The sequence below is a fragment of the Anguilla rostrata genome, chromosome 9 (genome assembly GCF_018555375.3).
Source record: "Anguilla rostrata isolate EN2019 chromosome 9, ASM1855537v3, whole genome shotgun sequence".
Classification (NCBI taxonomy): Eukaryota; Metazoa; Chordata; class Actinopteri; order Anguilliformes; family Anguillidae; genus Anguilla; species Anguilla rostrata.
The window spans coordinates 34208-48303 of record NC_057941.1 but is presented as its reverse complement, the minus strand read 5'-3'; the positions used below and the strand labels follow the sequence as shown (position 1 = coordinate 48303).

The following is a 14096-nucleotide window of genomic DNA, read 5'->3' as shown; positions in this document are numbered from 1 at the left end:
AGCACAGAGAGGGAGGCTATAGACAGACATGAATTTCAGCACCAAAACACACTGTGGATAATAAATATCCACCTAATAAATATCCACAATGAAACCAGCAGAAATCTCATTTTCTACCTTCAGCTCACTGCCTCTGCTTCAGTTTATCCTCCTACTTATAACGTTAAAATGCAGACTTTACAGGATTCATGAGGAAACATCTATTTTAAAGTGAAATACTGTTGACAAGCTCACAACTGATCACTGATCTCATCATTCAACACACGCAGTGTCGGTTGCTCTAATCTCAGAGCAGTGTCGGTTGCTCTAAGCTCAGAGCAGTGTCGGTTGCTCTAAGCTCAGAGCAGTGTCAGTTAATCTGGGTTCGAGAGCAGTGTCGGCTTCTCTAAGCTCAGAGCAGTGTCGGTTGCTCTGGGCTGAGGGCAGTGTCGGTTGCTCTGGGCTGAGGGCAGTGTCGGTTGCTCTGGGCTGAGGGCAGTGTCGGTTGATCTGGGCTGAGGGCAGTGTGCTTGCTCTAAGCTAAAAGCAGTGTTGCTTGCTCTGAGCTAAAAGCAGTGTCGGTTGATCTGGGCTGAGGGCAGTGTCGGTTACTCTGGGCTGAGGGAAGTGTCGGTTGATCTGGGCTGAGGGCAGTGTCGGTTGATCTGGGCTGAAGGCAGTGTCGGTTGATCTGGGCTGAGGGCAGTGTCGGTTACTCTGGGCTGAGGGCAGTGTCGGTTGATCTGGGCTGAGGGCAGTGTCTGTTGTTCTGGGCTGAGGGCAGTGTCTGTTGTTCTGGGCTGAGGGCAGTGTCAGTTGCTCTAAGCTAAAAGCAGTGTTGGTTGCTCTGAGCTCAGAGCAGTGTCGGTTGCTCTGGGCTGAGGGCAGTGTGCTTGCTCTAAGCTAAAAGCAGTGTTGGTTGCTCTGAGCTAAAAGCAGTGTTCGTTTATCTTATTGCCTGGGTTCCACACTTCCAACAGAAAAGATCCATTTCCAAAGCATCATGCCCCTGGGAGTGGACTTTGTCACACTCAATCTTATATCCAGGGGGTTTCCATGATATATTTCACAATTCAGACCATGTAAGAGCTCCCAGACATGGAAATAACAGGATTTTTACGTAGAGCAAGGTGGGTTAATATTTAAAGTGAAACTGCAATGCCACAGCAGAACTGCAATTCCACACATGCATGAAATCTGAGTCTACAGTGTTAGTAAATACAAATCCACTGCAATGCTCAGCTCACGAGTCAGCTCATGAAGCCATAACTCTGGGAACTTGTTGGTAGAGAAGTGCTATGGCTTGGAATGAGTAAGATCCCTTCAGTAGAAAAGACATAATTTGGAAATTGTTCTGAATGTAATAATAATATCAAGCAGACAAAGTGTGCGATTGCATCATTTTAGCTATCAGAATTCCTCAGATCCATATGGGTCTTTCCATTGTGATGACAAAGACTGTTTTGTAATGCCTGGCCACAATCACAGTGATAAATTAGTGTCTAATTTCAATGAGTGCTGCCAGTTGTTCCCTTAATGATAGCTTTCCCTTCAGTCAATGACTTTTCCAGATCTTTTCTAGCAATTATGTTGTCCTAGAAAAATGTTCTGCCATTTTTTTACAGCATTAATGGTCTGTAGGTTGTCAGTGTCCTGAAAGAAGCCAAACCTGAGAAGATCTGAGTCAGTGAGTCGAGAGTGGAAAACCCTGGTGAATTATTAAGTATAAGCAGAATCAGTCAGAACTGTCACTCAGTCAAACATGAAATAAATAGAAACTGTCTGGAGAGTTGTGCTGCTGTTCAATTGAAATCTTACACAACAGACTCAGTAAGAGCTAGAGGAGAGAAGCTTTACTGATATAAAAATGCACAATCAATCAGGACTTTAACTGCAAGACTTCACCTAATACAGCATCCCCAGCTGAAAGATGGTCCATCTCTACAAACTGATTGTTCACAAAGCTTTTATTTGAATAATCTGAACATGTTGTAGCTTCATAAACACACCGTAAGAACTAAAAGATAAAAGCAAATAAAACCATTACCATCTACTACAATTTCCTATGTAAAATCAAACACAAACTGTAGTCTTACAATACTGTAATAACAAAAAAAACATTTGATCTCAATAGCCAAAATCACGTAGGCTATAAACCTTACACTGATAATGAATCACTTTACATTTCACTCATGAATTCCAACTGTTTTTTCTGAACAAAATAATCTCTGATCAGATTGATGTAGGGAGGCCTATTTACCTTATGAAAAACCTTTAAATAAACCAGTTAGCACAGAACCTAATAAATATCATTATAAATTGTAGCCTACATGTAGCGCATGTTTGCAAGTTAGCTTTTAAACATGCTTAGCATCATTTACTGAAATACGCATTTTAAAAATTCAACATTTAACAAACCCGCGTAGCTAGCCAAGTTAAACTAAGCAATGGAATGTTAATCACTTGTGAACAGCGCGCACATACCTATCAGCAATGCAATGAGCTATTACAGCTCAGTAGCTTACAAACACTCGCATATAAATCTACCAAAACTATACATTAAAGTTACAATCTCAAAGATTTCCGTTTCGTTCTCTTTGGCGGTACCAATGGCGAGAAGCGGTAATTGCAGGTGTGTTTTTGGACCTCACTTCTCATAAATCCAACCGGATCCTACCAGTGTCGCCTGTGTGACGTCAGTCAGTTGGCACCTGGGCCACGCCAACTATTACATTTATTATTTACTGAATAAAAAATAGTTGTTATACAAGTAACGTTATGTACATACTCATTCATTGTCTAACATTAGGCTAACTTAAGCTGTCTTTACACTGCAGAGCCGGGTTAAAATGCTGTAGCAGACCTGGGGTAGAATTAGTGATGATCAATTTCCACAAACGTTCTTTATCCACCTTTTGCTCGGTATGAACATCTTTACACTGCAGAGAAGAATTCGCGGGATTCGCTGTGGTTCGTGCAATTATGTATCGTGCACAATAAACAGTTTTTTGTGAATGATTGTTGTGATATTTTTTAAATAACTGCCTTGTTGTTTCTGGTTTTGCTAGCTAAACTTTGAGAATAAAGCTGAGCTGGGTGTTAAATTAGCAATCAGAACAAGAAGAATAAAACAAAAACAACGGAGATTTCATAAAAAAAGAGCATCAAGGCTGAAGGAACACGAGGAAGCGTAATAAAATAATAACGCTAATCCCTACTGCCATATTCTTTTATTTAGTTTTCTCAGGCTTGACATCTTTACACAGAAATCAGACCCGCTCTGCTCCACCTATACCCTGGCTTTATTCCGATCAATATATTGATGAACTTGATGGCAATGTAAATAACGATAACGTTAAGGCCAGTTCAGATCAATGATTCGCAACGAGACGAAATGGTTTCAGAATGTTGCAGAGAAAATTGCGGCGATGTGAACTGGTTAGTTGCAGAGCGTCTGAAGCCGTTGCCTGGGGTCTCAAAAGACCCACCTCGTCAAATCGCTAAGTGCAGTTTTACAACGTTTACAATCAGACGTCTTGGAATTTTGCAGGTTGCATTCAGTCTCGTTGCGAATCATTTATCTGAACTGGCCTTTAGTTAGCTACATTGCAAGGTTGCAACAAGGTAGCATTGCATTCGATAGACGGTTTGCGAGGTCGGTAATGGTCGGTAGCATTAGCTAGCGTTTTTTCTAATTGTTAGCTGACATTAGATTGTGTTAATTACATTAGCTGGCTAGCTAGGTAACACAACGTTACCTGATATGAGAGAAGGATACTGTGCGCAACGCTGTCTAAACTAATGTTGCCTTTCTTGGCATGGTCCGGTAGCTATTTGCACAGCTAACGCTAGCTATGTAATTTAGTAACGTTACATTGTCATCAAATGTAATACGAAACTACATCAACAAATAATGACCTCTCATGCTACACAAAAACTTATTAGGGTTCCATAACCCCACCCCCCCTTTCTCTGTAATGCTACACCGGACACCGGAAAAAAAGTGAGTTCAAGAGCGAGCCTGTTGCGTTAGCTACCCTCTCTGGCGGACCAACCACTAATGGGTGATGGAAAATGTGTCACTAACTATGCGCCGCTTGTGATTTTTTCCCGGGAATGTCGCCACAGACACCCAGTTCTTTAATCATAAATTATAATAATAATAATAGTCATATAAATTAATATAATAATAGGCTCAATCACAATTGTGTTACCTAATTCAGCGAGATAGTAATTTAACAGATTTATTTTAATGAAAATCTTCGAGATTATTACTTTAAAGTTATAAATGTCATGCAATATTAATCACAAAGTATGAAACGAAACATTTACAAACCTTGTGCCCATATAAGCTAGGTGCTAAATAAACAATAAATAGTTTTCTTCGCTTGGAAATAGTTTTTAAATTATCTTGCATCACGTCTCAGCTTCCTTTTTGCATTTACGTCGATTACCGGGGAGGTTCATTTGAAATTAAAGGCCCACTAATGCAATTACAATAAATTTACAAATACGAAAAACTCATGAGGAAACAAACGCAAAATAACTAATGAAAGTACTGCATTGTTGACTATATTAGGCCAAAAATACGGGTCATTTACACCAAAAACAGTCTCTCTGCATTCCTATTGCACATATACTGTATAATGCACTCTGACGATAGCTACCATCTTACCTCCGTCCTGTAGCTGTACTTTGGAACCCAGAAACTGAAAGCAGCTAGTTGTGATGTTTACGAGTTCTCTAACCCTGAAGATTTGCTAACAATTCTAACCCATATCACACTAAATAATTTTTGGAGGATGGGGGACAAAGTCTGCCATAAGAGTCATTTTTAAAAAACAAAACTGGAGTCACTAAAAAACTAAAAACAGTAGGAAGAGTTCACTCAGGTACACACAGCAGAGCTGACTCAGGTACACACAGCAGAGCTGGCTCAGGTACACACAGCAGAGCTGAGTCAGGTACACTGAGAGGGCGGAGCTGGAAAGACAGGTGACTGGCGTGTCCCTGAGCAAGACACCTAACCCCTAATTGCTCCCAACGAGCAGATTGGTACCTTGCATGGCAGCCTTTCACAGTTGGTGTGTGAGTGTGCGTGTGAATGGGTGACTGAGAGGCATCAATTGTAAAGCGCTTTGGATCAAAGCGCTATATATAAATGCAGTCCATTTACCATTTACCATCACTGGCATGCTACCAGCTGTACTAATGAGGCGCAGAGAGCTTGAGCTCCCCATGCCAATCCCTGCAGTTTGGCCAGCAGGACCAGCACTGTTCTGGCAGCTAAAAGCACATCACCACTAAATCACTGACCTTTTGTGCTGATAAAGAAAAGCTTGCCTGATATAGTCTTTCTACAGAGGGAATCTGGAAAAACAGACCCAGGCCTGTATTAAATCTAATCTATTTGTACTCAATTGTCACATGACTTTCACTCAAATAAATGCATGCATTATTTTTTTCTTCAGTCTGAAGAATTACTTTAATGACGGCTAAACTTGTGAAAATGTGTCTGGGGAGAAATCAATGAACACAGATTATGCATCCGCGAGGGTGTTTGACTTCAGGTCTTAGTTTGAACCCATTCAGTACATCAGGTCCCATTCAGACATCTATTAGAAACACAAATCCAACAGCTTGGAAAAAAAGTTAATGGCACAGAGTAACAGGCTGCAGTGGATATATCATTTATTCCTATGATGTAAATAAGCCTGTCAATTAAATTACCATTTATATCATGTAACAGTGAATAAGTCCCATTAGCTTGAACACACCAAGGATACAAAATACTTACCTGGTCTGTTCTTACACAACGAGAGCCCAGGGATGTTCTGATCAGCTGATAACTAGATTAAATACATGTGGCACAGCAATGATGTGAACCTGCAAGCTCCACTTGGACCCGGGCACTCTCACCTTCCTCCAGCTCATCCATGGAGCTGATCTTGCGGTCGCCGTCGATGGTGAAGATGAAACGCACACCCTGCGGCAGGTTGATGTGGTCAGAGAGCGAGCGCGTCAGGTCAGCCAGCAGGGCGTCGAAGGTGCGGAAGCGGTCGGTGGCCACGGCGTACACGATGCCCTTGAAGTAGCGGTCGCCGTTGCGGTAGAAGCGCACCTTCTTGGCCTTCTTCTCATTGGTCAGGGCCTGCAGCGTGCGCGTGCGGTAGAAACTGCAGTGGGCGCTGTGGGTGGGGCTGGGCAGCCCGTTCAGGCGCCCCCCCTTTGGGGTCCGAGACATCTTGTCTCGCTCATCAAAGTGGCCGAAGTCCAGCTCCATGGCGGCAGGCAGGGGAATGTGATTGGCTGGCTGGTGATGAGGTCAGGAGAATCTGCCAATGAAAAATGTTAGTGGGAAATGGGAAGAGCTGTAAGTAATATTAACCATATTAATAGTAAGTCATTATTCATTAATAAATTGCTGTAACAAATATACAGAAATAAGCATTGTGAGTAATATATACCTAAGGCAACATACAATAATCTGGAAACTTTTTACGATAGGACAGCCCATTTGTGTGAAGATTGCGCGTTTCTGTAATACTCGCTCTTTACAATGTGTGGTTCTGAAACACAAGGCACCATGTCAGCCTACCATCACTGTCTCTCCAGAGCTCTTAATTCAGAGTGAAGCTGCATCACAAAACCTTCCTTCAGAGCCAGCGACTGCCACAAGCACTCAATACAGGCCCTGGGCCACCAGAACCCCAGGCTCAGCTCCCGCCTACTGAACTCGCAGAACTTCTACTAAATGAGAGTGAAAAGTTCTAGCAGGTACTAACTGATTTGTGATTGATTAGCTGTTTGCCACTCCGGATGTTAACTTGCAAACTTTGCCGAGTGGCACCATTGACTGGTAGCTGAGGGGAAAATTTACTGCTGTGCTTGGCTACTGGTGCCCAACCCCTCCCCTGCTTCTGCTGTCTTGTAATTCAGATTGTGATTTTTAAACTGCTACCGACATATATTTATAAATCTAGTGAAGTCAAATCTAGTTTGTATGTTTTTATAAGACTGAAATCTAGTCTGAAATTTTCACAGACCTGTGTCCTATGGAAATGAAGAATCTTCAACACAGCACTGTGACAGTATAAGTTATTTATATTTTATTAATATTTCTCATTCAGTACAGAATTTCAGGGTGTTAAAGACAGACACACAGACTTTGTAAAGATTGTTTGTTGATCATCAGTTTTACAAACAATGAGAAAATCCCTACTTTAAAGTGTAGCAAGAAATGACTGTTTTTGCAAATACATGAAAAAGGAAGGCAATCCAAAAACAAAACACTTTCCAATTAAATGTAATTGAAAGTGTAAAATGCTGAAAATGTCCTCTATCCATCAGAACACTGCTTATTAAAAACCTGGCCTTATCCAGCCTTCATGACTGGAAGAGTATGCATAGAGTGGCTCATTAAAACCATGTCTGTAAGGCCAAAACTAGGTATCTAAACATGCCTACCTGTCACCTGCCATTCACCTTCTAGGGCAGTTGCAAGTATATCAAGTCAAGTCAAGTCACTTTTATTTGTATAGCACATTTAAAAACAACAGGAGTTGCACCAAAGTGCTTTCCAGTCACTACAATACAACACAACAAATCACAACAAAATTACATCACAATACAATACATGTATATATCCCTTTTAGGGAATGGTTAGTTCCTTATTAATACATTGCTCTCTAAGCTGACTGCTGAATGTTATGGTTATGTGAACACAATGCGTCCATGGCAATAACTCCATATAAAAAGTGAAAACAGAAGAAAATCATTGTAAATAAGCAAAAGCAGTTTTGGGGAATGTTTTATTACCACTATAGACTCAATGGAATACATGGAGACCACAATTGCCTTTTTAAATTGACACTGGTTTGTTTCCTAAATCAGAAAGTGGCCTGGAGGGCTTTGGAGGTTGGCATTACAGTTATGCCAGCAGCAAGCCACAGAACATTTCTACCAAGAGGAGAAGCTGATATGCTATTCCTGACAGCTGATTCTAAATATACAACACTCCAGCAGTGCTTCAGAAATTAAACACTCCTCACACTCCTCAACCCACATCTCTAGTGCATTTTAGTACCAGAAAACAATAGATTTTTCATATTTTAGCTGATGTCGTTAACCCATAAACAAGGAGTTTTGTCTGCAGTGAAAAGTAATGTGCTGGTAATGTCTTAGTATAGTAAAGCAAGTCCTATTCTCCACATACAGGAAAGATATCTGCACAAAGTCATCTGCTGTTTGCACAAATTTGCATGAGATTTGAAAACTTATAAAGGGTCTAACACTATTTTATGTGAAAGTACACAAGCCACAAGGACAAAACCATTCATGTTAGTGTTGTCGTATCTGAGTTACAAATCAGGTTGCGCCTAAAAAAATAGTTATACACAAATTAGGGCATGCAAATGAAAGAAAATAAGAGAACTATCAGTGCATCAAAGCCCGTCTATGCATGTTCATCTTTATCACTACCTGATCTGTACAATAAGGAGGACATGCACTGAAAGGCAATATTTCTTTTGTGTTCTTTTGTTCCAGGACTGCTAGAGTGTCTCTTTTTCCTTAAAAACACAAACGGAGGCCAGATTTCTGTCTGACACTGCATGGGGGGAAAAGCACTGCTCTCTTGTGCCAAACTCTCCACAAACATCTGCTCCTTTTGAACACAAACAGGTCTGTTCCAGAAAGTGCCGGTTGAAGAAGCACGTCCCAGTGTTTAAAACCCTGCAGAAATTGTAACTTCAGGCCAATAGTTGGAAGAATCAGCCCAAAGAAAGACTAAGAGCACCCCAAAAGATTTTTTTAATCACAGGTCTACATCTGTGCGCGTAGTGGACGCAGACATCAGCTCAAGCACTGTGCTTTAGCCTAACCTTGTGGCACAACCAGACCCCGACAGACCAAAAACAGATGTAAACACCAGGGGGCGCTGCTCCATTTATTTATGCTGATCTGAACATTTGAGACAAACTAATGTCTCTGTCTAATTTTTTAATATCATGTCAAGAAACAGCAAAATAAAACCAAGACCATTTTTCCACTAATTTTTCATTTTTTAAGGCCATATGGTTGCATGTGATTGATTTCTTAAGGGCTAACCACATCAACCAGGCCTTCACCTCCATCTGCCTTGTGTCATTTTGTGTCAAGTACCGTATAGAGCAGGGATCATCAACTCTGGCCCTCAAATCCAAATCCAGCCCTGGTTTTCTTTTCTCCTGGGTAATTAGCGCTACTGATTGGCCAGACTGTCTTCACACCTGACTCCCAGGCAAAGGGAGGGTGGAAAACCAGCAGTTCTCGGCCCTTGGGGATCGTGAGTTGCTGATCCCTGGCATAGAGTGAAGTGTGAGGATCTGCCCAACCAAACCTACCAATCACAGCTCAGCACTATATAAACTTCTCTGCTACAAATGTAAATTTAAGGCAACGATAAAGTGAAATATTTTTATAATATGAATATTTTTCTGTTCTTACATATGGATCCGAGACGTGGACATTGACAGAGGAAGCAAAAAGAAGGATAAATGCATTTGAGATATGGTGCTATAGGAGAATGCTCAAGATCAGCTGGAGAAGATTTATGAAGATTCCTTTGTAACTTTTGCTCCTGTGATGTTCAGATTTCTCCTGTAGTTTGGCTGGTATTTGTATCTTCTAGGCTGGTCCCCTTACCCACAAGCACATATTCCTTATGGAGCACTGACACTGCACAGTGCTATCCACAGCACTGACACTGCACAGCACTAACCGCAGCACACATTCCTTATGGGGCACGGACGCTGCACAGCACTAACTGCAGCACACATTCCTTATGGGGCACTGACACTGCACAGCACTAACTGCAGCACACATTCCTTATGGGGCACTGACACTGCACAATGCTAACCGCAGCACTGACACTGCACAGCACTAACTGCAGCACACATTCCTTATGGGGCACTGACACTGCACAGCACTAACTGCAGCACACATTCCTTATGGAGCACTGACACTGCACAGCACTAACTGCAGCACACATTCCTTATGGGGCACTGACACTGCACAATGCTAACCGCAGCACTGACACTGCACAGCACTAACTGCAGCACACATTCCTTATGGGGCACTGACGCTGCACAATGCTAACTGCAGCACTGACACTGTACAGCACTAACTGCAGCACACATTCCTTATGGGGCACTGACACTGCACAATGCTAACCACAGCACTGACACTGCACAGCACTAACTGCAGCACACATTCCTTATGGGGCACTGACACTGCACAATGTTAACCGCAGCACTGACACTGCACAGCACTAACCGCAGCACTGACACTGCACAGCACTAACTGCAGCACACATTCCTTATGGAGTATTGACACTGCACAGCACTAACTGCAGCACACATTCCTTATGGAGCACTGACACTGCACAGCACTAACTGCAGCACACATTCCTTATGGGGCACTGACACTGCACAATGCTAACCGCAGCACTGACACTGCACAGCACTAACTGCAGCACACATTCCTTATGGGGCACTGACACTGCACAGCACTAACTGCAGCACACATTCCTTATGGAGCACTGACACTGCACAGCACTAACTGCAGCACACATTCCTTATGGGGCACTGACGCTGCACAATGCTAACCGCAGCACTGACACTGCACAGCACTAACTGCAGCACACATTCCTTATGGGGCACTGACACTGCACAGCACTAACTGCAGCACACATTCCTTATGGAGCACTGACACTGCACAGCACTAACTGCAGCACACATTCCTTATGGGGCACTGACGCTGCACAATGCTAACCGCAGCACTGACACTGCACAGCACTAACTGCAGCACACATTCCTTATGGGGCACTGACGCTGCACAATGCTAATTGCAGCACTGACACTGCACAGCGCTAACTGCAGCACACATTCCTTATGGGGCACTGACACTGCACAATGCTAATAGCAGCACTGACACTGCACAGCACTAACTGCAGCACACATTCCTTATGGGGCACTGACACTGCACAGCACTAACTGCAGCACTGACACTGCACAGCACTAACTGCAGAACACATTCCTTATGGAGCACTGACGCTGCACAATGCTAATTGCAGCACTGACACTGCACAATGCTAACCGCAGCACACATTCCTTATGGAGCACTGACACTGCACAATGCTAACCGCAGCACTGACACTGCACAGCACTAACTGCAGCACACATTCCTTATGGAGCACTGACGCTGCACACTGCTAATTGCAGCACTGACACTGCACAATGCTAACCGCAGCACACATTCCTTATGGAGCACTGACACTGCACAATGCTAACCGCAGCCCACATTTCTTATGGGGCACTGACACTGCACAGCACTAACTGCAGCACACATTCCTTATGGAGCACTGACGCTGCACAATGGTAATTGCAGCACTGACACTGCACAATGCTAACCGCAGCACACTTTCCTTATGGAGCACTGACACTGCACAGTGATAAACGCTGCACACATTACTTATGGAGCACTGACACTGCACTAGGCCAGTTTAGTAATCCCAATTCAGTGAAAGTAATGGTTTGGCCTTGCTGCTTGGCCTAGCACAGTAATCCCAGTTCAATAACCTTCCCTTCGGCTGCCCCATGTCTGTGGCCTCCTCCTTTCTCTCGAGGTGAATACTGCAGTATGATCCAGCTGAAGTTGTCATTTTGACAGGCAGAAGTGAGACAGCCTTATTTTTGCTGATGTTCCCATTCCAAAGTAGAAACCACAAATTCTCACTGAGCTACATAACATTTATTATTCCACAGACTGGCCACTCTACAGTAAGAGCCTCTTACATTAGAGGCTGCTAAATTTAAGGTTCAGGGGAGGGGAGTGTGATACACATTTGAAAATAATGACTTTATCCTGCTGCTACTCTGGCTTACATGATGAGCTTTCATTAACTCATGTCTTTACTCAGTACAAGACATCTCCACCTACCTTTAGAACTACCACTACCTGGGTTATTGGAAATCTATGTGTTTGATAGGCCAAGGAGTATCAAGCAAAGATTTGAGCTAACAAACACAAACAGGTCAAAAGTACCAGAGTTAACAGGTTCTGGGGGTATTTTATGAACAGGATTGCTTGATGGAAAACTGTGTAAAAACCAGAACAGTTCGTTTCACTTTATTCCATGTTCCAGATTTGGGATTGTTCTGGGTTTTACTCAGTGCAGTTATCCAGCTTACTCAGTAATCCTGCTCTGTGATACAGGGTTTTACTCAGTGCAGTTACCCAGCTATCTCAATAATTCTGCTCTGTAATACAGGGTTTTACTCAGCGCAGTTATCCAGCTTACTCAGTAACCCTGCTCTGTGATACAGGGTTTTACTCAGTGCAGTTATCCAGCTAACTCAGTAACCCTGCTCTGTGATACAGGGTTTTACTCAGCGCAGTTATCCAGCTAACTCAGTATTCCTGCCTTGTGAAACAGGCAGGATTACTGAAACCCCTCTCACCAGAACACCCACACCCACACCCACCCACACACACACACACTCACACAAGTCCTCATTTTATGGAAGGCAGTCGGGGCAGGGGGCAGGGGGGAGGGGGGTGTTCCCCAGCTGAAGAAGGCTGGCTTGGGGTCCATCTGCTCCTCTCTGGACTAGGTAAATCATTGACCCCCCCCCACCCCCCACAGACATCGCCCCCTGATACTATTGTTTCAGACAAAAGGCTGCCACAACCCCATCCCCCTGAATCCCCCACAGAATAAAAATCATACAGAATCATATGGCTCCCAAGGTCAGAGACCGAAGCCAGGTGTGTGCGGCTGCGTTGGGCTGCATGGAGCTGTGTGGGGCTGTATGAAGCTGCGTGAGGCTGCATGGGGCTGTGTGCAGCTGTGTGGGGCTATGGGGGGCTGCGTGGAGCTGCATTGGGCTGTGTGCGGATGCGGGGGGCTGCGGGGGGGCTGCATTGGGCTGTGTGTAGCTGCGTGCGGCTGCGTGGGGCTGCGTGGAGCTGCGTGGGGCTATGGGGGGCTGCATTGGGCTGTGTGTAGCTGCGTGCGGCTGCGTGCGGCTGCGTTGAGCTGCGTTGAGCTGCGTGGGGTGGCGTGCAGCTGCGTGGGGCTGCGTGGGGCTGCGTTGAGCTGCGTGAGGCTGCGTTGAGCTGCGTGAGGCTGCGTTGAGCTGCGTGGGGTGGCGTGCAGCTGCGTGGGGCTGCGGGGGGCTGCGTGCGGCTGCGTTGAGCTGTGTGGGGCTGTGTGGGGTGGCGTGGGGCTGCGTTGGGCTGTGTGGGCTGGCGTGAGGCTGCGTTGGGCTGTGTGTGGCTGCGTGGGGCTGCGTGGGGCTGCGTTGGGCTGTGTGGAGCTGCGTTGGGCTGTGTGGGGTGGCGTGGGGTTGTGTTGAGCTGTGTGGGGCTGCGTTGGGCTGCGTGGGGCTGCCTGAGGGAGTGGCAGCTTGTTCTTTTGTGTCACATTGACACCCAGACCGTACTACAGCAACGCAGCTCCACATAGCACAATGGAAATCCGTTCAACACACACAGCAGCAGGCTGACTCTTGAGCCTGTCACACCCAGCCACCACAGCCCACAAATTCCTTAACGTGCTGGTATCTGTATGTCTTCAGAAAATAAAATTTGACCATAGTTTCATTCATAGATAATTCAAGAAAGAAAAAAGTATCAAAGCACAGCTTTGCCCTAACCATATTCAAAGAAAATGATTTATGAGAAGTCAAACTTAATCACTGGTATTGCGAATATAGATCTGCTAAATGGAAGTTTTAGACCCAGCATCAGCAGACTTCCAACCACCTGCTTCTTTCACCAAAGCTTTCATTCACAAAAGTCTTATATTTCAATACAATTATACTATGACATCACACATAGTAAAGATTGATTAGAGTTCTTCAGCGATCACACATTGTCATAAAGGTTATTGCGAGAGAGTGTTTGATTGAAGCATAGAGGTACTCACCAGTGTGAGCTGAAGGTGGGTGTGGAGGCTGCAGGACAGCGAGACGGTCTCTGCCTTTGTCTGTGCTTCAGTCCACGAGCTCTGCCTGCTCATCAGAGGTGCCTGCTGGGTCCTAAAGCCCACTGATCACACCTCAGGATGACGGCAT

The 14096-nt window shown here is 44.4% G+C and overlaps 1 protein-coding gene across 1 annotated transcript in view; it reads right to left on the bottom strand.

The window, feature by feature from the left end:
- LOC135262578 (neuronal migration protein doublecortin-like) overlaps positions 1 to 14096 on the bottom strand; it is a 43624-nt gene extending 29528 nt beyond the window's left edge. The window contains exons 1-2 of the mRNA XM_064349585.1: positions 13949 to 14096; positions 5899 to 6314 (exon numbers count right to left, since the gene is read on the bottom strand). Coding sequence (XP_064205655.1) covers positions 5899 to 6262 — 364 coding nt within the window. The 5' untranslated portion in view covers positions 6263 to 6314; positions 13949 to 14096. The remainder of the gene's footprint in view (positions 1 to 5898; positions 6315 to 13948) is intronic.